Source organism: Pseudomicrostroma glucosiphilum (assembly GCF_003144135.1).
Source record: "Pseudomicrostroma glucosiphilum strain MCA 4718 unplaced genomic scaffold BCV69scaffold_12, whole genome shotgun sequence".
Taxonomy (NCBI): domain Eukaryota; kingdom Fungi; phylum Basidiomycota; class Exobasidiomycetes; order Microstromatales; family Microstromataceae; genus Microstroma; species Microstroma glucosiphilum.
The window spans coordinates 38,405-57,216 of record NW_020289924.1 but is presented as its reverse complement, the minus strand read 5'-3'; the positions used below and the strand labels follow the sequence as shown (position 1 = coordinate 57,216).

General features: G+C 56.9%; 9 protein-coding genes across 9 annotated transcripts; 4 read left to right on the top strand and 5 right to left on the bottom strand.

The window, feature by feature from the left end:
• Positions 1 to 579: 579 nt before the first annotated feature.
• Positions 580 to 1,369, top strand: BCV69DRAFT_251248 (cornichon; the record flags this gene model as incomplete). Its single annotated transcript, XM_025490419.1, has 4 exons — positions 580 to 642; positions 743 to 811; positions 1,049 to 1,161; positions 1,243 to 1,369. Coding segments are annotated over 4 exons (372 nt in total), but the record flags the coding sequence as incomplete, so codon positions are not given.
• A 682-nt stretch (positions 1,370 to 2,051) lies between these two features.
• On the top strand, positions 2,052 to 3,544 carry BCV69DRAFT_44608 (P-loop containing nucleoside triphosphate hydrolase protein). The gene is made up of 4 exons (XM_025495287.1): positions 2,052 to 2,246; positions 2,337 to 2,637; positions 2,745 to 3,139; positions 3,239 to 3,544. Exons 1-4 carry the CDS (start codon positions 2,112 to 2,114, stop codon positions 3,524 to 3,526), a joined length of 1,119 nt encoding a protein of 372 aa, XP_025346268.1. The 5' UTR covers positions 2,052 to 2,111; the 3' UTR covers positions 3,527 to 3,544.
• Positions 3,237 to 6,414, bottom strand: BCV69DRAFT_284261 (AAA-domain-containing protein). Its single transcript, XM_025492981.1, has 2 exons — positions 4,487 to 6,414; positions 3,237 to 4,368 (listed from the first exon to the last, which is right to left on the bottom strand). Exons 1-2 carry the CDS (start codon positions 6,329 to 6,331, stop codon positions 3,562 to 3,564), a joined length of 2,652 nt encoding a protein of 883 aa, XP_025346267.1. The 5' UTR covers positions 6,332 to 6,414; the 3' UTR covers positions 3,237 to 3,561.
• Positions 6,415 to 6,750: 336 nt separating this feature from the next.
• BCV69DRAFT_284260 (Yip1-domain-containing protein) lies at positions 6,751 to 8,096 on the bottom strand. The gene is made up of 3 exons (XM_025492980.1): positions 7,521 to 8,096; positions 7,245 to 7,432; positions 6,751 to 7,158 (listed from the first exon to the last, which is right to left on the bottom strand). Exons 1-3 carry the CDS (start codon positions 8,013 to 8,015, stop codon positions 6,948 to 6,950), a joined length of 894 nt encoding a protein of 297 aa, XP_025346266.1. The 5' UTR covers positions 8,016 to 8,096; the 3' UTR covers positions 6,751 to 6,947.
• Positions 8,097 to 8,217: 121 nt separating this feature from the next.
• Positions 8,218 to 10,457, top strand: BCV69DRAFT_284259 (hypothetical protein; the record flags this gene model as incomplete). Its single annotated transcript, XM_025492979.1, has 1 exon — positions 8,218 to 10,457. A coding segment is annotated over exon 1 (1,807 nt), but the record flags the coding sequence as incomplete, so codon positions are not given.
• Positions 10,048 to 13,721, bottom strand: BCV69DRAFT_284258 (hypothetical protein). The gene has a single exon (XM_025492978.1). It carries the CDS (start codon positions 13,669 to 13,671, stop codon positions 10,405 to 10,407), a length of 3,267 nt encoding a protein of 1,088 aa, XP_025346264.1. The 5' UTR covers positions 13,672 to 13,721; the 3' UTR covers positions 10,048 to 10,404.
• Positions 13,722 to 13,834: 113 nt separating this feature from the next.
• On the bottom strand, positions 13,835 to 15,602 carry BCV69DRAFT_272354 (GroES-like protein). The gene is made up of 4 exons (XM_025490976.1): positions 15,411 to 15,602; positions 15,182 to 15,334; positions 14,866 to 15,092; positions 13,835 to 14,781 (listed from the first exon to the last, which is right to left on the bottom strand). The coding sequence occupies exons 1-4, from the start codon at positions 15,474 to 15,476 to the stop codon at positions 13,974 to 13,976; spliced, it is 1,254 nt and encodes a 417-aa protein (XP_025346263.1). The 5' UTR covers positions 15,477 to 15,602; the 3' UTR covers positions 13,835 to 13,973.
• Positions 15,603 to 15,804: 202 nt separating this feature from the next.
• On the top strand, positions 15,805 to 17,433 carry BCV69DRAFT_313862 (NAD(P)-binding protein). Its single transcript, XM_025495066.1, has 7 exons — positions 15,805 to 15,959; positions 16,042 to 16,060; positions 16,132 to 16,450; positions 16,534 to 16,588; positions 16,659 to 16,717; positions 16,799 to 16,860; positions 16,944 to 17,433. The coding sequence occupies exons 1-7, from the start codon at positions 15,919 to 15,921 to the stop codon at positions 17,178 to 17,180; spliced, it is 792 nt and encodes a 263-aa protein (XP_025346262.1). The 5' UTR covers positions 15,805 to 15,918; the 3' UTR covers positions 17,181 to 17,433.
• BCV69DRAFT_284255 (hypothetical protein) lies at positions 16,985 to 18,650 on the bottom strand. Its single transcript, XM_025492977.1, has 2 exons — positions 18,167 to 18,650; positions 16,985 to 18,081 (listed from the first exon to the last, which is right to left on the bottom strand). The coding sequence occupies exons 1-2, from the start codon at positions 18,524 to 18,526 to the stop codon at positions 17,335 to 17,337; spliced, it is 1,107 nt and encodes a 368-aa protein (XP_025346261.1). The 5' UTR covers positions 18,527 to 18,650; the 3' UTR covers positions 16,985 to 17,334.
• Between the last annotated feature and the right edge of the window lie 162 nt (positions 18,651 to 18,812).

Sequence of the window (18,812 nt, the reverse complement as noted above, 5' to 3'; positions counted from 1 at the left end):
CTTCCTGGCACCTCTTACTCGATACCCTCGCACTCAGCAATCATACAGGCAACAACGCCCAAGGAACATCTGCTGTACACGCAACCTCGGACTCAACCTACCTCTTCCCGCCCACTCTTTACCAATACCTCAAGATGCCAGGCGAAGGTGCGTTGCAAAAGAGGGACGAGCAGCAGCAGCAGCAGCAGCACGGCGCGTGAATCAGCCCATGCGGAAGAGGAAGGATCGCGGAGGTAGGGGAATGAAAGGGGTGGGCATGGCACGTCTGGGACTACGGCAACCGAGAGTGCGACCAATAAGCTCCGCCGACGATGATCAAAGGTGCCAAGCGTCCTGCGGGGGAGTCGAAGCGCTACACAAGCCGTATCTCGAGCGCGGGTGCTGAGCCAGCGAGATCGGAGCCAGGCGGACCTCACCGTGTCTGGGACGAGCCTATGTCAAAGCCTTGGGCGGGCCTCAGAAGCTCATTGGAGAGGCCTGGATCATACATGCCAGGCTACAGATGCTCTGAGATCAGCAATGCAACACAAGATTGAGGCAGTGAGCTGACAGTCTGCTCCCCCTCCATCTACCTCCACAGGCTGGCTCTTCCTATTTGCCGTGCTGGTAGCAGCCGCGCTCCTCTTCACCATGGTCTTCTACGTGAGTACAAGCATCAGCAGTCTGACTTTGTCCATCTTCGCAGACTCAAGCTGACATTGATCGTTCCCCCTCACACCATTGCACTCTCCCACCCTCTCAGATCATCATGTTCTCTGATCTCGAATGCGACTACATCAACCCCATCGACCTATGCAACAAGCTCAACCAGGTGAGGATCGACGCGGCGGTCATAAATGAGAAGGAAGAGACAGAGTGTGATGAGCGTGGCCAGCTTCGCGCCATCAAGCATGGGCTAGCTTGAAGGCGGGAGTCTGGAGGTGACGGAGAGGCCGGAGTCTAGAACGCTGCTCTCATTGTCGATGCAGGCCTTCTGGCTTGTGGTCTGGACAATCCTAGCAGACAGATAAGATCGGGTATGCTGACGCTCCTTACTCTTTCCTATCAGTTCACTCTCCCCGAATACATTGCCCACGCCGTCCTCACCACGCTGTTCCTCTTGACTGGGCAATGGGTGGCATTCCTGCTCAATACACAGCTAGTGGCGTACAATGTCAACAAGTACGTATAGTGCGACGAGACGGCGCTGAAGATGGCCAGAGTGTTGACATTTCCATTGCTTCTCCCATGTCTCTCTTGCAGAGTGATGAACAAGAACCACTTACTGGACGCGACAGAAATCTTCCGCACGCTAAGTGGGCACAAGAAGGAGTGCTTCTTCAAGCTGGGCTTCTACCTATTGAGCTTCTTCTATTACCTGTATAGGTGAGTACTGCAGTTTGACATTGGAGCGTTGCCGAACAAGCCCGTTCTGACCAGCACGCCGGTGATTTGCCCTGACCAGAATGATCGTTGCGCTGATCGCGTACGCCTAAGGAGAAGATCCAAGCTCGGGATTGTCACGAAGGCTCGCTCTTATTCTCGCTCTTTCCCACTCATCGAGCTTCAGTCCCTCCGCCATTGTCGTATCCCACCCGCGTTGGTCGGTCGCCAGTTGTTTCCTCCACTCTTCTCCTCTCTCCCTGTCCTCCACATCTCCCATCCTCCCCCTCTCCGCGTCTGCTCTTCCAAGTTCGCAGACACTAGCATTGATGAAACTTTTTCAGAGGATTTGGCCTGACGTGGCATGGCATTGCTGCTGTGAGCAATGGTGACATGATTGTAGAGGAGGACTGGAAGCGTCGCGAGAAGGAGACCAGTACGGGAGAGAGCTGACGGAGACACGAGGAGGTCACCATCTTTCCAGGAATACTCAGAGTTGGTGTGGGCGCAACAGAGTACACACAGCATTGCTACATTCGTTTTGCCTTGTGCATACAAGTCAAAGAAAGGAACATGCGAAGGAAAGAGGTGTACAGGGGTGTAGGCCTGCGAGGTCGTTGATGCTTGCTTAGTCATCCATCGGAAAGAGAGTCGGAAAGAGGTTGTGTGTGAGTGTTGCTCTTACTCATTCCTTCCTTCCGACTAGCTGCCCTGCCTCTTCGCCCTTGTCAGCACGATTCTCTGTCACCATGGCGTCCCTCGCAAGTGCAGGCTCGTCACTGGTTAGAACTGTACTGTACCCATCTACATCATCGGCGCAACATGTCTGCCAAAGGCGTGCCCTGCACATCTCTTTGCGGCAGTGCAGTCATGAGAATCCCCTGGTGAGTAATGATCACTGCCTATCCCAGCCTGCCAAGAAGCCTTCGCTGAACCCTCACCCCTTCTTCACCCTGCCTCATTATGTTCTTCAGGGTCTTCCCCGCAGTTCCGATCCACCTCGTCCACCCAAAATGCCCCAGCGCTCCCGTGGTGGCCCACCTGCAAAGCGCTCCCTCCCCTCTGTCCGTCGTGTCCTCGCAGTGAGCAGCTGTAAAGGCGGCGTAGGCAAAAGTACCGTTGCTGCCAATCTCGCCTTGTCTCTCCTACGCTCACCACCCGAGGGAGCGAGTAGACCGCCTAGAGTCGGGTTGTTGGATTTGGACATTTTTGGACCTTCTGTGCCGAAGTTGCTTGGATTGGATAGGGGGGAGATGGGAGCGGAGGTTACGAAGGGTGAGTATTGGCATTGGCAGGGTATTCCCCTGGGTCAAGATATCTCACGGTGGAAAGTTTGCAGTACTGAAGCCTTCCTAGTCTCCCCTACGATCCTCAACGTACAGCCGGCGCCCTCATTCCGCTCACAAATCATTCACTTCCAACAATGAGCATGTCCTACCTCCTCCCACCGGAGCAAGCCTCCTCGCCCATCGTCTGGCGCGGTCTGATGGTACAAAAGGCCGTACAGCAGCTCCTCTTCGACGTGGACTGGCGAAGTGGTGCAAGACCTCAGTATGAAGGAGAAGAAGGTGCTCAGGAGGGGCAGCTACCAGAGCGCGAGCAGGGAGAAGAACTGGACGTACTCGTCATTGATATGCCGCCTGGAACGGGGGATGTGGCTCTCACCCTCACGCAATTGGTCAAGATCGATGGAGCTGTGGTGGTCAGTACGCCACAGGAGGTGGCACTGGAGGATACGAGAAAGGGCGTGGAGATGTTTAGCAAGGTCGGCGTGGAGGTGAGTCAGGGTCAAAAAGTCAGGGCTGACTGTGGCATTAGAGGATGAAAGGTATTGACATTTCTCCACCTGCTCCCAATCTGCACTTCTATGCAATAGACCACCGGTCTGATCCTCAACATGGCGCACTACATCCCTCCTCCACCCCTCCCACAAGATCCACTCCCACTCTTTGGTCCACCCGAACCCTTCCTGAAGCTAGCCGCTTCGCTCCAGCTGCCCGTCCTGGGTCAGATCCCACTGGAGCCAGCCGTCAGTGCAGGAGGCGACAGTGGTTGGCCCGTGGCTGTGCGTGGGGAAGAGGCAGGAGGGGCAACCCGTAAAGTCTTTTTGGACGTGGCGCGCAAAGTCTGGGAGTCCCTCTTGAAGAGCAAGAGCCAGCAATGAGACGAGGACCAATTCCTCTTTTCCCACCGGTCGATCTAAGTAGCCATTGCTGCGCCCTCTCCCCCTCTCTCCGCTCCAGACTCTGCTGCATCTGTGCCTCCGACGCCATTGGGTAGCTGCGTGCCATTCACCTCGGCCTTTCTGCCCTTGCCAGCTGGATTGCCGCTCAAACGGCTACGCAATTGAGCGTACTTGGCCCTCTGCTGCACACTGACACTCGGTGAAACCTTGTCCAGCGCCTCGAGGAAGTGCGTCTCGGTGATGACCACCTGCAGACCGCCACCAAGGCCTCCTTCAGCCAAGCCCCGAGCAGGCTCGAAGTGCTGACCATCGATACTGGTGCCATTGAGCTTCTGCCTGCTGCTGCGCAGAGCTTCCTTGAGCGCGCCCACGGCCGCTTCTCTTGCCAGATTGGCAAGATCCGCTCCGGAGAAGCCCTGCATCCTAGCATCCTCAGCAAGTCGACCCAACATGGCCTCATCGCCTCCCGCACCGTTCCTCTGCAGGGGCATCTTGGCAGTAATCGTCTTGAGAATCTCTCCTCGCTCCTCCTTTGTAGGCAAGTCGACATAGAGGAGCTTGTCAAGCCTGCCTGGACGACACATTGCCGGGTCGATCATGTCCGGTCGATTGGTAGCGCCAATGACGTAGACTTGTCCGCGGGACTCGAGACCATCCAGCTCGGTCAGGAGGGTATTGACCACGCGGGAGGAAGATTCAGAGAGAGAATCGTCTCGCCTTGGAACCAGGGCGTCGAGTTCGTCGAAGAAGATGACGCAGGGGGAGGAGGTACGAGCTCGAGAAAAGACTTGACGTACTGCTCGTTCCGATTCTCCAACGTACTGTCAGAGCGGGAAGAGAGAAAGGGAAAGTGGGAGACAATGGCAGGGGAATGGTCAGTGCTCATGCTCATGTAAATACACAATCTGCAGCTTGCTCTCTCGAATCTGCCTTGCTCACCTTGTTCAACAGCTCTGGTCCTTTCACCGAGATGAAGTTTGCCCTACTCTCATTCGCAACCGCCTTTGCCAAGAGGGTCTTACCACACCCAGGTGGACCCCACAGCAGGACACCACTGCTAGCCTGTACTCCCACGCTGGCGAACAGGTCCGGTCGACGAATAGGCTCCACAATGGCCATGTTCAGCTCCTCTCTCGTGGCATGCAGCGCCCCAACGTCACCCCATGATACGTCTGGCACTGTTGCGAACCCTTCGCGCTTGGAAGAGGGTTGAACAGTGGGTAGTGCGGCGAGGAAATCGCCATTTGTAATTGAGAGTGGGGCGAGTTGCTCTTCTGTTAGTGGATTGGGGTGAGAGAGGAGAAAGGCTGCAATGGGGGATTGGGAAAGGGCGGGTGGGAGAGGATCCAAAGAGCGGGTGGGCCGAGGAGGGAGAGCAACAGCGCCGTTCACCTGTGACTCTGTCGTTGTCGCTGGCGTTGCCGGTGTCGCTGGTGTCGCTGTCGTCGTCGTCGAAGTGTCCTTTGCTTCTTGCTCTGGATTGTTGCCATTGGTCATCGGAGCCTCTGCCTCTCCTTCGCCCATCTCGACGTCCGCATTGCTTGCCTCTCCTGCTGCGACTTCGCCTCCTCCTCCATCCAGTAGCCCGAGCTGCACCGGCATTTGTCCAAACTCGCTAAAGATCCTCTTGACAGCCAGAATTCCCGCCGCCCCCGTCAAGGCATTGAGATCTGCACCCACGTATCCCGGAGTAGCTTTAGCGAGTGCCTTGAAGTCAAAGTCTCCGCTCAACCTCAGCTTCTTTGCCAGGACCCGCAAGATCTGCTCCCTCCCCGCCTCGTCCGGCACGCCCAGGGCAATCTCGTGATCGAACCTCCCCGCCCTGCGCAGAGCAGCATCGATTGCGTCTGGTCGATTGGTAGCTCCGATGACCATGACGGCTTTACCGCCAGTCTTGTCCCAGCTCAAGTCGTCGAGACAGGTAAGGAGTTGAGCGACAATCCGGCGCTCCATCTCCCTACCCGCCGTCTCGCGCTTGGGGGTGATAGAGTCGATCTCATCGATGAAGAGGATGCAGGGGGCGATACGAGCCGCTTCTTCAAATGTCTGACGTAGCGTCGCTTCGGACTCGCCAGAGGTACCGCTGACGATGGAAGGAGCAGAGATGGACAGGAAGGGCACATCACAGTAGTTGGCAATCGCACCAGCTAGCATCGTCTTTCCACAACCGGGCGGACCGTGCAGGAGCACACCCCGCGGAGGAGTCATGCCGATGTAGTGGTACACTCCTCCATGGCGAAGAGGTAGAGCTATGAGCTCCAGGACCTTTTCGATGGAAGAGGCAATCCCGCCCAGATCCGCCAGGGAAGTCGAGGGGGGAGCGTACTTTTCTGCAATTGCAGAAGGATCGGTGAGAGCTTTACGGGAGCGCTTGGAAGAGGCAGAGGTGGATGTAGGGGTCCGAGCTTCTTTGCGCTTGCCGGAGGTGGAAGAGGAAGAGGCGAGGGGAGTAGCCGAGGTCGAAGCTCTTGCTAGGGTAGCTGGGGATGCTTCGCGTGTGCGAGGAGTAGACGAAGAAGGGCCCTGCTCGGCCGCGGTGTCGAGCCCATCTATTGACCCACTGGCAGAAGCCATGACGCCGTTCACTCCTTGTCCTTCGGCTGCTGAGGCTTCCTGTCCAGTAGCGGCTCCTCCATCCGGTCCTACCTCGAGGGCTCGAAGGGCTGCAGCTGCTGCGCTACCGGGCGGAGGTGGGGTAGCAGGCAAGGGCGAGTTGAGGCTGATCTTGTTGCCGCGCCGTGTGGAGTGGTGCTGTGACCATGCTCCAGTAATGGAGCGATTCATTCCGCTAGACCTCACAAGGAAAGGAAAAGGAACAGACAAGCCAGAGGAATGCTGGAAGAGGTCGTGGTGTATTGGTAGAGTAGTGCAGTGGGTGGTATCGTCTCGCTCTCCCGCCAGTCCGCTTTCCGCTTTGACTCAAATTTTTCTTGCCGGAACGGAAGCAGGCCGTGTCGCGACGACGCCTCGTCACGGCACCTCCATGTTGACCCTCTTGCAGCACCTCTTCCTCACTGCGTCTTGCAGATTACAAGAAGATGAAAGCGCTGCTGCAATGCCCCTTGTGATATCTTTCGACTAGTATAAAGTTAGCGACGAGAGGACCAGCCTTCGTCGTGTACTCTGAGGTGCATGTAGGTCACTCCTTTAAAGTGCTGATGCAGAATTCAGGCACGGAGCGCCTGGCGCCAGGGTGGGAAAGCGCAGACAACGTTGGACATAGGTCAAGTGAGCTGAGGGGTGGGCAGGGACGATATTCCAGACGTTTATGCTGACGCCCTCAAAGATCTGAGTGTTCCAATGATGATGGTGTGTCAAAGGTCAAGGTCGAGCTCATGAAGGACTACACATAGGTTTTGCCCATACTCTCGCGACCACCCTTGCACAGTGCTTCGACGCTCTACTTGCCGCCCCTGACAACCCCACTCGCCTTGACCACTGCGTCCTCTCCAAAGATTCCAATGACTGCAAAGGCCGTGTAGAGGAGCATGAGGGGGTATCCCACGAGGAATCGCTGCTCATTGAGATGCAGTACTGATGCAAAGATGCCTGAGGACGAGTATGACGACCAGAAGATGAAAAAGGGCGTAATGATGGGTAGCAGAGAAGCTCTGTAGAGTAGTAGGAGGGCGAGCCAGTGGGGAGTCAGCATCGTCAAACGAGGCTGTCGCGATTTGCAGCGAACTTCGTCACTCACCCTCCAAATGCTCTTGCCAAGACCCCCAACGAGGCTAGCCCACATAGCGGCAGCAAGCAATATCCCAACACGCTCATTACTCGGTAGGCGTCGATGCCATCCTCTGACATTGCATTCAGCAGCAAGTAGATCGAGAGGGAGCCTAGCAGAGCCACTCCGTAGATGTATCCGAAGTGCGACTTACCCGCCTGAAGAATGATTCGAGGTCGAGACCAGACCGGCAGAGATGTGTCAGTCTTCGGCGAGGGGGCTACTGTCGAGTGCCTTGACACTCACCAAAAATAGGAGGATACCAAAGACGAAGCAGAACAGCAGCGGCCCTGCCAAATCTGTATCATCCATCATGTGCGAGTCCCTTTGGTGATTGGGCGAGTACCGATGTAGCGGATTCAGTACGACGAGACTTTTGCCCACGATATGAGGGAGATTGACTCCCAGCTCTTCCATCAGCGAAGGCTCATCAGGAAAGCCTCCCGTGCCAAAAGCAGACCAAAAGGACATCTGGGAAGACATGTAGCTCCTCTCCGCTGCAGAAGGAGCCGCACCACCCCCAGCACCGAATGCTCCAGCAGCGGAAGAGGATCCTCCGCCTGCAGCGGACATGTTGCCTTCTAGCGAGGAGCGACTGTAGCCTGCCGTTGACGATGGGCCTGAACCTTGGGATTGTCCGCCGGCGGAATAGAATTGAAGGTTGGAGGAAGAGGGGGCAGAGTATGGATCGGAGCCGTAGGAGGCATTGTAGCCCGATTGAGGTGGGAAGAGTGCAGCCATGGTGGAGGAGTCCAGAGGGGAGAGATACGGTAGCCTTGGTGTAGGGCGGAGGGTGATGGTGATGGTGACGGTGGTGGTGGTATTGGAAGGATTGGACGGCGGTAGCTGGCAGCTGCTCCACTCGGGCCACCCGCCAGAGAGCAACACACGCTTCCCTCGCGCAGGCCATGGCTGCAGCAGGGCGCTTCCACTCTTTCGCAGTAGACGGTCACCATTCCACTCCTTCCTCCTCCCTTGGGCGTCCACACAACCTCATCCCCTACACCTCGAGGCAATGCTGCCATGACAGTCTGCAAATTCTACCTGCAAGATCGTTGCGCCTTTGGCAATTCGTGCAAATTCGAACACCCAGCAGACAAGCGCGCAGCAGCCAATCTCGCCGGCAGCGGTCCTTCGTCGTCTGGGGGAGGAGGATTCGGAGCTGGCAATTCTGCCTTTGGCAGTGGAGGATCTTTAGCTGGTCGCTTTGGAGCAGCAGCGCCTCCTCCCACTTTTGGAGGAAGCTCTGCCTTTGGCGCAGCAGCAGGCCGTAGCAGCATCGGCAGTGGAAGCGGCAGCGGCAGTGGCAGCGCCTTTGGATCGTTCGGAGGGGGGCCATCAGCCTTTGGGGGTGGGAACAACAGCGCCTCGTCGCCATCGGCATTCGGATCAGGCACTCAGCGGTCAGCCTTTGGAGGAAATGCGAGCACTTCTAGCCCCTCGGCGTTTGGCCAATCGGGTGCCTCACAGTCCTCTGCTTTTGGCGCCCCTCAACAGGAGAGTGCATTCGGCGCTGCCAGCTCACCTCAGCCCGGCGCTCAGAGCAGCCAAGTCCCCTCGCACGTCGCTCCAGGTCAAGTGAATCTCTCTCAGCAGACAATAGAAGAGGACCTACGACTAAATCGTCCCTTGTGGCGCTCCTCAGTCTTCGGTCCAGCCAAGTATGAGCCGAATCTGATTGCTGGTTGTGATTTCTCGCAGGACGAGCTGAGGGTGGAAGCGCTGCAGGCCATCTCAGCTGGAGGCAATGCGGTACAGGAGTACGTCAAGAAGGAGGAAGAGGCGTTTGGGAGAGGTGACGGAGCAGTTCAGCAGGCATTGGGGGACAAGGCACAAGCTGTGCGGCAAGCAGAATCAAATCGGGCACAAGCACTGGCTGCCTTGAAAGGAGGAGCGCAGACAACGAGTACACCTTCGGCATTTGGTGGCACACCCAGCGGACCTTCTGCCTTTGGAGCATCAACCACACCTGGACCATCTGCATTCGGCGGCAGTGCAAGTCAACCAAGCGCATCTGCAACTCCCTCTGCCTTTGGATCAGGATCAGGTGTAGGGACATTCGGTCAATCGACGACTACGGCCTTTGGCAGTCCCTCGGCCTTTGGCAGCCCTTCCGCCTTTGGACAGCAGTCTGCCTTTGGCTCTTCTTCTTCTACCGGCAATACCAGCGCATTCGGTAAGCCACAGGCCTTCGGCACTGCTGCTGCCCCATCAGCGTTTGGGAGCAACACTGGCGGTAGCGCGTTTGGTGCTCCTCACGCAACTCAGTCAGGCTTTGCCTCTTTCGGCTCAAGCTCAACGAGCAACCCTTCTCAACCAACCACAACAGCATTCGGACAGAGCGCTGCCGCCACTCCATCTGCATTCGGTCAACCCTCCGCTTTCGGTTCCGGCGCCGGTGTCGGGACCTCGCAGCAAGCAGGTAGCAGTGCCTTGGGTCAGCAAGCTGCTACTTCGAGTGCATTTGGTGCATCAGCGACATTCGGATCTGGTACGGGGGCGAGTTTCGGGTCCCAATCTCAGCCTCAGTCTGGGGGATTCGGCACAGGCGCATTTGGCAGCAGCGCTACCTCTGCAACACCCTCCCCTTTCGGCTCAGCTGCTGCTGCTGCTGGTGGTGGTGGTGGTACTGGTGGTGGTGGAGCCTCCGGAGGGTTCGGAGCAGGCAGCACTGCTCGAACTTCCGCATCGTCAACAAGTGCCAGCCGGGACCCATATGCATCTCTAGCTCCCAAGGAAGAAGATCTACCGGAAAAGGTGCGGAGCTTGTTCAGATTGGACCAATTCGAGTGGGGTGCAGTGCCCGGGGTGGAGCCTCCGTTGTCAGTGAGATGAAATGAGATGAGATAAGACGAGACGAGACAAGACGAGACAAGAGGGGGCGATTGCCAATGTGCAGTGGAGTGCAGTACAGAGAATGATCATGTATAATACAACTTCTATTCCGTTTCCGTTTGATTCCAGCTTGTACGACGTGTTCTGTACTCCACTCTTTCAGCACGATCACCCTAGCTTAGCCAAAGTACCTCACTTTCCCTTTCTCTCCACCACTCGCCCTCCGTCCTGATACCGTCATCGTCGCACTACACTCCCCTCTCCCCTCCCCCCTGTCCCCCTCTTATCCTCATCCTCATCTCCCATCCCTCGCAATTGCCGCCCAGAAATTCGTATCAGGTTCGCATCCCACTTGGAGTAAATCCGCCAGGAGCGTATTCCAACTTTGGGATGGCTCAATGACCGCCGAGGGAGTTTGAGCCGTTGCCGCTGCTGCTGCTGCTGCTGCTGCTGCTGCTGCTGCTGTTGCTGCTTGGGATGGAGGAAGGAGGGCTTGCTGCTGCTGCTGCTGCTGTTGCTGCTGCTGCTGTGATGGGAGGGCCTGATCTAGCTGAGAAGACGGAGCAGTAGCGGTAGTACTACTCATCTCTCCTACACTCCCGCCAGCATTGTTCCATTCGTTGCCCTGTTGCCATCCAGCAATATCTAGATTGGTAGCAGTATGCGAAGCACTTTCCATCTGGTGCAGCCCCTCCGCTCGCTGCTGCTGCTGCTGCTGCCGTTGTCTTCCAGTGAGGAAACCAGCTAGATCATCAGAGAGATTGTTGAGCCACTCGTCGGCGTGTGAAGTCGCGGTGGTGATGCTCATGGGCGAGGTGCCGCTGTGCAGGGCCGCGTGCTCCGTGAGTGGAGAGATGGACGGAGCAGTGGCTGAGTGGGTATCGTCGTAGCTGGAGCTGTTGTTTCCTTGCGTACCTGCGTGAAGCGTGGGGTTCTTGACAGCCTCGACACCTTTACGTCCAGCTGCTGCGCCTCTCGCTTGAGCTGCCTTCTTTCGACTGCCTCCACTGAGGGTACTACCTCCTCCAACGAGCGGTAGGTGATGCTCTGCAACCGATGCTTCACGCGAGTCTACCTTATCAGTAGTCCGACCATCATGCGTCGTACTCGTCAAGCGCTCTTCCGTCTTCATCTGCAGCGCTTCCAGTAGCTCAAGCTTGCCAGCCCATACAACGTCGCTCCGATCGGGTCGTGCTCGTCTCAAGATCGAAATTGCTCTCCTCACGTCGTCCCAAGCGCCGAGAGCGCTCACGCTGGAAGGCTCTTGAAGGGTGTGGAGACACTGGCAGACAGCGGCGTTGAAGCAGTGGTGCCAGAAGAAGTTCATTGCCTTGCTCAAAGTAGGCGTCGACTCTAGCACCGACTGCGCCACATCGATGAGGGAGCGACTTGACTCTGAGACTGCTACTACCGAACGCGCATAGGGAGAATCGAGGATGTCGGACTCTCTACTGCGATCATTTGACTTTTTGCTCCTCAGAGCACGAACAAACCATGGCCGGTGGAGGTGTAGGAGAGACTGACTGATGTTGGCGATGGCCGTGTTGCCCTGCAGGAAGACTTGGACGTCGCTTTCAGCCGCCTGCTTGTGAAGGAAGTCGTACGACTCGCTGCTGTCTTCTGCATCCTGGACCGCCTCGAGAGAAGCTCTACCAGCGGTGGACCGGAATCGCGTCGGCAATCGACCCCAAAGTCGTCTCAGTGAGCGATCCAGAGCTAGGACATCAGAGTATGCGGGCGAATCAGTACGCTGCCCTAGGTCAAGAATGCGATTGAGGATTCGCGCAGTCTCGTACTTGATCTCGTGAAACGTATTGGTCAAGCTCGTCTTGGCAAGGCCACGAGTGGGGAAGGGCGTGTCGCAGTGCTGGTCTTGTACACTGCATGGGCGGCCGTAGGCCAACGACCGGAAGGCATCGTGGCAGTAGAGCTCCCAAAAGGCTTGATGCCGGCTTTGCAATTCCTCGTCAGAGAGCTGACAACCCCGCAGGGCCGACCCTCGATGAAGACCTAGAGTCACTGCGGTCCTCATTGCCATTCCCACCAGAGGAAAGAAGCTGTCGGCTTTCGAGCCATTTGCGCGATTGCAGAGGTACTGGCCCAGAATTTGCATCGTTTGTACCTGCTCGAGACAAGGGGAATCTGAGAGGTTGGCTAAAGCACACGCAGCCCAGGAATGCTGGTAGTACAGGTCGCATGTTCTATTGAGCTCTGCCTGCCGCAACGGAGAGTGACCGACATCAAAGAGTGTACCGACGCAAAGCACACTGTAGAGAAGAGCAAGTCGAAGAGGACGGCGGCTCCCTGGGGTTTCGGTACCTCCGTAGAATTCCTGCCAAAGTGAAGCTAGCGAGGGCAAGGGATCGTAGAGCCAAGCTGCATTCTTTCGATAGATCTCAAAGGCCCTTCTGGCGTCTCGCAAGCCAGGCAAACTTGCACCAAGCTGCTGAACGATGACATCAGATCCATAAGGCGATGGCATCCCAGGGAATACAAGAAAAGATGCAGGTTCTCTGAGGATCTGCTCTCGACAAGCTCTCTTGGCGCTGCCTGACATCCCGCCCCTTTGAGACGATGAGGCTTGGCTGCCTTCGGGACTGAAGGACGGTCGCTTCATGTGTGACGCAGGAGAAAGCTCTCCACGAGCTGCTGTCATTTGGGACGCATCTCCATTGAGGCCACGTAGAGGCGGCAGCGCCAAGGATGGACTCGCTCGACCAGCAAAAAGCTGTGCAAGATTGTAGCTGTGAGATTGAGGTCCATAGAAGCTGTAGCTGCCTTGTGCGTTCTCTATCAGCAAGCCAGCATCAACGCTTGCTCTACGTGAAGATGGAATTGAGGTGTCCGTCGCTGCAGGATTGGCATCTTGGGTGGCAGGCTTGGAGCCAGTGTGTATATGAGCAGAGGAATTGCCGGTGAGGGACCGGCTGGGAGGCGAGGCAGACTTGGCATGGGCAAGAGACGCAGAGCGATGTGCCGAAGTGGGAGCTGATGGCAGAAGGGACTGTTGACTAGAGCTCCACCGGTCGGCATGGGGACGACCGAGGGCTTGATCGGCCAAGAAGAGGATCCCGGTAGAACCTTGTGCTTGAGGGGACGTGAGGTGAGAGCGAGAGGGCAGAGCGACTCGACTACGAGATTGAGATCGGTCCTCATCGTGCTGCTGATGGCGATGTAGGCTTCGAGCACGCTCCAAGCTGTCATGCGCTAAAGACGGTCGAAGAGAGGAGCCAGACGCGGTAGCTTCGCCATTTGTCTCTGCTTCGATGCCGTCATCCGGGGAGTGGGAGTCGGAAACGCCGGCAGCTGCCCATACAGGTTCCGGCGCAGGACGAGTGATGTCCTGAGGCTGTCGAGGCTGACCTGCAGCTTTTCGCTTCTTGTACGGCCTTGTGGAGAGTTGTCCGTCGGGACAGAGGTGGGAGAGGTTGCGCTGGCGGCAGGAGTGGCAAGGCCAAGGAGCTCTGCTGCACTTTAGCTTCAGCCGTGAGCACTCGCTACAGGGCTTTACCTTGTGCTGTGAGGCTGCTTGCCCAGAGGAGTCTTGCTGACTGTTGGGCATGCAAGCGCCCCTTGTAATGTGTCGAGTGCCGGGGCTGAAATGAAGAAAAGGCAGCGGTAGAAGGGCAAGACGCGGGACGATGCCTTGCCGGACAGCCGGAACTCCAGCCCCACACGCCCGGAGTTTCATTTCGGATCAGAGCCTCGGGAAAGGTTCATCATTTGGAAGGCAAAAGGCGAGAGGATGTAGTAGGATCTGTACGATACTGAAGGAGAGCCGTGAAAGAATTCGATCAAGCAGAATGTGAGATACTCGTCTATTGTAGCACGTAGCGCGTCACTGTCGCCAAAGTATGCGACTGTTTACATGTCCTCAATGAAGATCTTGACCACCGGTCTACCATCCTCGCCCTTGCCCTTTGCAAACGTCTGGAAAGCCTCGACAGCATTCGCAAGCGGAAAGGTATGCGAAATGACACTCTCGATACTGCCTCTCTTGCTTGACCCAGCCGCCAGAGAGCCACCTGGCGAGAGCATCTGAATGGCGCCGGTATAGATGCCGGCATATCGGAAGACTCCTAGAATGTCGACCTCTCTCAGGGCAGCAGCGCCAATTGGCAATGTCTGTACAGGAGTCCCCATACCAATGAGCACGATCCTTCCACCAGCCCTGGCAGCAAAGATACCAGCTTGGACGCAGGAAGGCACACCAGAGCATTCGAAGACGGCGTCGAATCCTGCGCTCGGAGGTGCAGCAGAGCCATTCACTTCACCTGTGCTTGCCGCGGTTGGGATCTTGAAGGCGTCCAAAAGACTTGCTGCTGTAGCCTGAGCAGCGGCGATTGTTTGCTCATCCTCCTGCATTCTTCTCAAGCGTGCATCGGTCTCTACACTACCGCTCGCAGCAGGGGCCCCGCGCGGCAGCAGGTATGTCTCGTCTGCCCAACCATTGTCCACGGCAAACTTCAGGCGATTGGCATCGATGTCTACCGCTGCTACATATCTTGCACCCAGAGCCTTTGCAGCCGCACATGCCAGAAGGCCGACTGCGCCCGCTCCAGTGATCAGGACAGACTCCCCAGCCTTGAGGTTAGCTCGGCGGAACCCTTGCAATACCACGGCCAGAGGTTCCACGAGGGCTGCTGAGCGGAAGGAGACGTCAGATGGGAGTCTGCGGGGAAGAGGTAGGCGGACAGTGAGGCATGAGTGGGAGGTCCTGTCGCGGCCAGCATCATGGCCTTCGGAGCTCACTCACAGGTGCACAGCCCAGTAAGGCCAGTTGAGGTACTTTTGAAGGGTGCCGTCGAGGTGCGGAAAGGTCTTGGCAGAGCTTGCGAATCTCATGCCGGAGCAGAGATTGTATCTGCCCTCCTTGCAGCGGTCGCAACTTCTACACTGAATTCCCGCCTCTACGGCTACCCGGGCGCCGACAGTCAGATTACTTCCTGTCGGAACCTCTGAGCCGATTGCAACGATTTCTCCCTGCAGGGCCGTGGGTGACGACAGGAAGACGCTTTGGTTAGCTGCTAGTACCTCTTAGCTCCAACACAACCAGTCTCTCCCGGACTTACCGCACTCTCGTGCCCTAGCGCCATGGGAGCTTGCAGCGCAAAGGATCCATTCCGCCCATGAGCAAAGTAATGTGCATCACTTCCACACAAGCCTGTGGCACGAATGCGAATCTGTACCTCTCCAGGACCTGGTGCTGTTCTTTGTCTCTCTTCCTGCAGCGAGGTCCGGGGGGTGAGGTGTCGTGTGAGCACAAGGGTCGCCTGTCGCTCTTCTGTTGCAGTCACTTACAATGCGAAGGTCCTTGGCGCCATGGAGCACGGCTGCGATGTTGGTCGATTCTGTGGAAGTGCTCATTGTGCCGTCTGGTAGAGAAGTGTTTGAAGTGATGAGTCAAAGGAGAAGATGTGTCGAGTGGGAGTGTTGGAGTAAAGAGGTGCGAGCGAGCGAGGGAGCCGTGGCTGCTGCAATGCGGGGTAAACCCCAGCGTGGTTGCTTCTTGTCCCCTTTGCCGATTCTGTCCCCCTTTTTGGTCGGCGCGAATTGACCGAAGCGGGCCTTACCCGGTCCCTGGCACTTCCGTTCTTCCCGTCACGTCGACGCTCTTCGGAGTTGGAAACCAGGCAGCAACGACTTTTCCGAAAAGTGCAGCCGCCGCCTCCCCGGAGAATGGTAATTCCAGCCGGTCTGCTGTGGGGAAACAAAGGCGGGGTGGTGGTGGTGGTGGTGGTACAAGTTGCTGCACTGGCACTCGTACGTCCCTCCGTCGTGATACTCAACCACTCAACCCTCCACCATCATGTCCTTCTCATACCCACCTCAAGGAAAGACCGCCATCATGTGAGGACCCCGGCTGACAGGCTACTCATGAGGCAAGCAATCCCATTGACGATTTCCCCTTTCCCGCTTCTCTACCCATTAGCACCGGTGGCTCGTCAGGGGTGAGCATCAAGGAGCCACTGAGATTGTAGCGAAGAAATGTCGCTCACACTGCACTCCGTAACCTCTTCAGATTGGTCTATCGTGCGCCAAGGCTCTCGTCGCAGCAGGATGGAATGTAGTCGTGTCCGGCCGACGTGAAGCTGCTCTACAAACAGCAGTCCAGGAGATCGAGGCGACCTCCAATTCGGCCACGGCTTCCGGTAAAGCTGCCTACCTGGCAGGCGATGCTTCCAAGGAGCAAGACGTCATCGACCTATTCGACTTTACCGTCAAGACGTTTGGCACCGTCTCCCTCGTCTTTTGCAATGCTGGCATTAGTCCCCCAGCTACCCTGATTGAGGATTCCAACTTTGCAGACTGGCAAGCAGCGGTCAACACAAATCTGTCTTGTGAGAAGCCGGAGCTATGGTAGCCCTGGAATGTGCGCAATGGATACACGAGACTGACGTTCATTCTCTTTCTGGCTCTACAGCGACCTTCCTTTGCTCTCGCGAGGCCTTCCGAAAGATGAAGGACAATGGCGGAGGGTGAGTCGGCGTGAACAGCACCCACTTCTGGAGGTCACTGACTCGGGTTGACACTCTCTTTGGTTCGTAGGAGGATCATCATCAATGGAAGCATCAGCGCTCATGTGCCTCGGCCAGACTCAGCAGCCTGTGAGTAGATCTCAAAGAGACACAAGGTATCTCTAGCTGGACCTGACGCCCTCTGACGCTGCCCCCTCGATCTTCTCTCAGACACGGCCTCGAAGCACGGCGTGACCGGATTGACCAAAAGTCTGGCCCTAGACGGCAGAAAGGTGAGTCTGTCACGCGGCAGAAAAAATGCCGCAAACCCCACCGCACCAGCCCCAACTGACTCGTCCCCCTTTTGCGCTCTCAGTACAACATTTCCCTCTCTCAGATCGACATCGGCAATGCCTCTTCAGACATGACGACCAAGATGACTACGGGACCAGGCGTGAAGCAGGCCGATGGATCCTTCAAGCACGAGCCCGTCATCTCCAGGGATATTGTAGCTGCAGAGGTCAGGAGCATCGCCGAGCTGCCATTGGAGGTCAGCAAACTCTGGGTCACCATTCTTGCCTCGGGAATGCCGAGCATGGTGGGAAGGGGCTAGTCAGAATTCAATTGGTACCTAGCGTCATCCTCATCCTTTCTCGTCGTCAAGGTCATTGTCACACATGAGCGAAGCGGAAGTGAAAGTTTTGGTATTGAGCTATGATGCCGTGAGAGTACCATCTAGCGTGTTGTAGACTCTTCCAGATAGCCCATTAGTAGCCATTGACTGTGTCTACCAAGCCTTCAAAGGCACCCTTTCCATCCAACAGTGCCTTTGCATTCCTAGCGAACCTTGCCGCAAGCAGAGGTGCAATCATGTCTGGCGTGTCAGCCGTGTGAGGGGTGATGATCAGATTGCCCTTCTGGTCAGGCTCGAGCTCCTTGTCGAAAGAAGCACCAGAGTCCCTCTGCAGACTCCACAGTGGGTGATCTGCTGGCAGCGGCTCGGGGGCTGTCACATCGAGGCCTGCACCGGCGAAGCTGCCCTTGCGGAGAGAGGCGGTGAGGGCATCGGTGTCCACTAGCTCTCCTCGGGCGACATTGACCAGCACTGCATTCTGAGGGAGTAGCGCGAGCTCCTTTTCGCCGATCATGTTGCGGGTGTCGGGTGTAAGCGCAGCGGCAATGACCAGCACATCAGTCTCGGGCAAGACGGAATGGAGCTCCTTGAAGGACCTGACGATGAGGTTCTCGCCGTCCTTGAAGCTCGAAGGTACGGCAGAGGGGTCCAGAGGCTCGGCCTTGCGTCGCAGCACAGTCACCTTTACGTTAAAGGGCTCGAGCAAGGAGATGAGGGAGAGGGAGATGCCTCCTGCTCCTACGAGGGTCACCCGCTGGCCAAAGAGGGAGATACCAGAGGGAGTGCCCCAAGAGGTAGCTCGGACGCGCTTCGGTAGATTGCGTAGGAGGGATAGCGTCAGCATGAGAGCATGCTCTGCTACGGGTTGTCCGAATGAGCCCTGCCAAAGAACGAGGAGGAGAAGTAAGGTCAGCGTATAGTCAATGGGCGTACCTTTGGGCTCAGGTAAGATTCTTGTTGCTCACCTTTGCACTCGTCCAGACCTTCTTTCCGTGTCTCTCAAAAAGGGGTACGATGTTGTTGATACCGGCCTGGCACAGCTGTACCCAGCCAATCTGTGGGTTGTCATCGAGGATCTTGCCCAACCTCTCAGCAGCGGGCGGACCTCTCACGTCAAGCCAGACAATGGCGCGCGTATCCTTGGAGAGCTCCTCGACCTTTGCACCGGGGACATTGTCGAGGATGTTCTTGACGTGGTAGGAGTAGAAGGGGTCATCGGTGGGCAGAATGGCAATGGATCCTGGAGGTGGTAGGAGGTCCTTTGGCACAGCAGCCTCGGACGCCAGGATGGATCGGTGTGCAGTCTTTGTGTTGGACGAGGCCATATTGATGGTAGAGAGCAAGGGGAATTCTCTGAGGCTGAGTGGACGTCTTTGTCAAGTACAGTCGTGGTTTGTAAAGGTAGATGCAGAAAGACCACTTGCTGGAATGATGGGTGTGTGCGAGCAGTGGAGCCCCGCCGGTCCTTGTGGTCAGGGCGGGATTGCCGAACTTTTCGGCGGGCGGCAGCCAGAACGCCGCGCAGACGCCGGTCACACGTCGGCTTGCGTGTCAAGATGTTCCGGTCCGAGCGACACGGGCCACTTGAGCTTTGGTTGCCGGAGCCGCTCC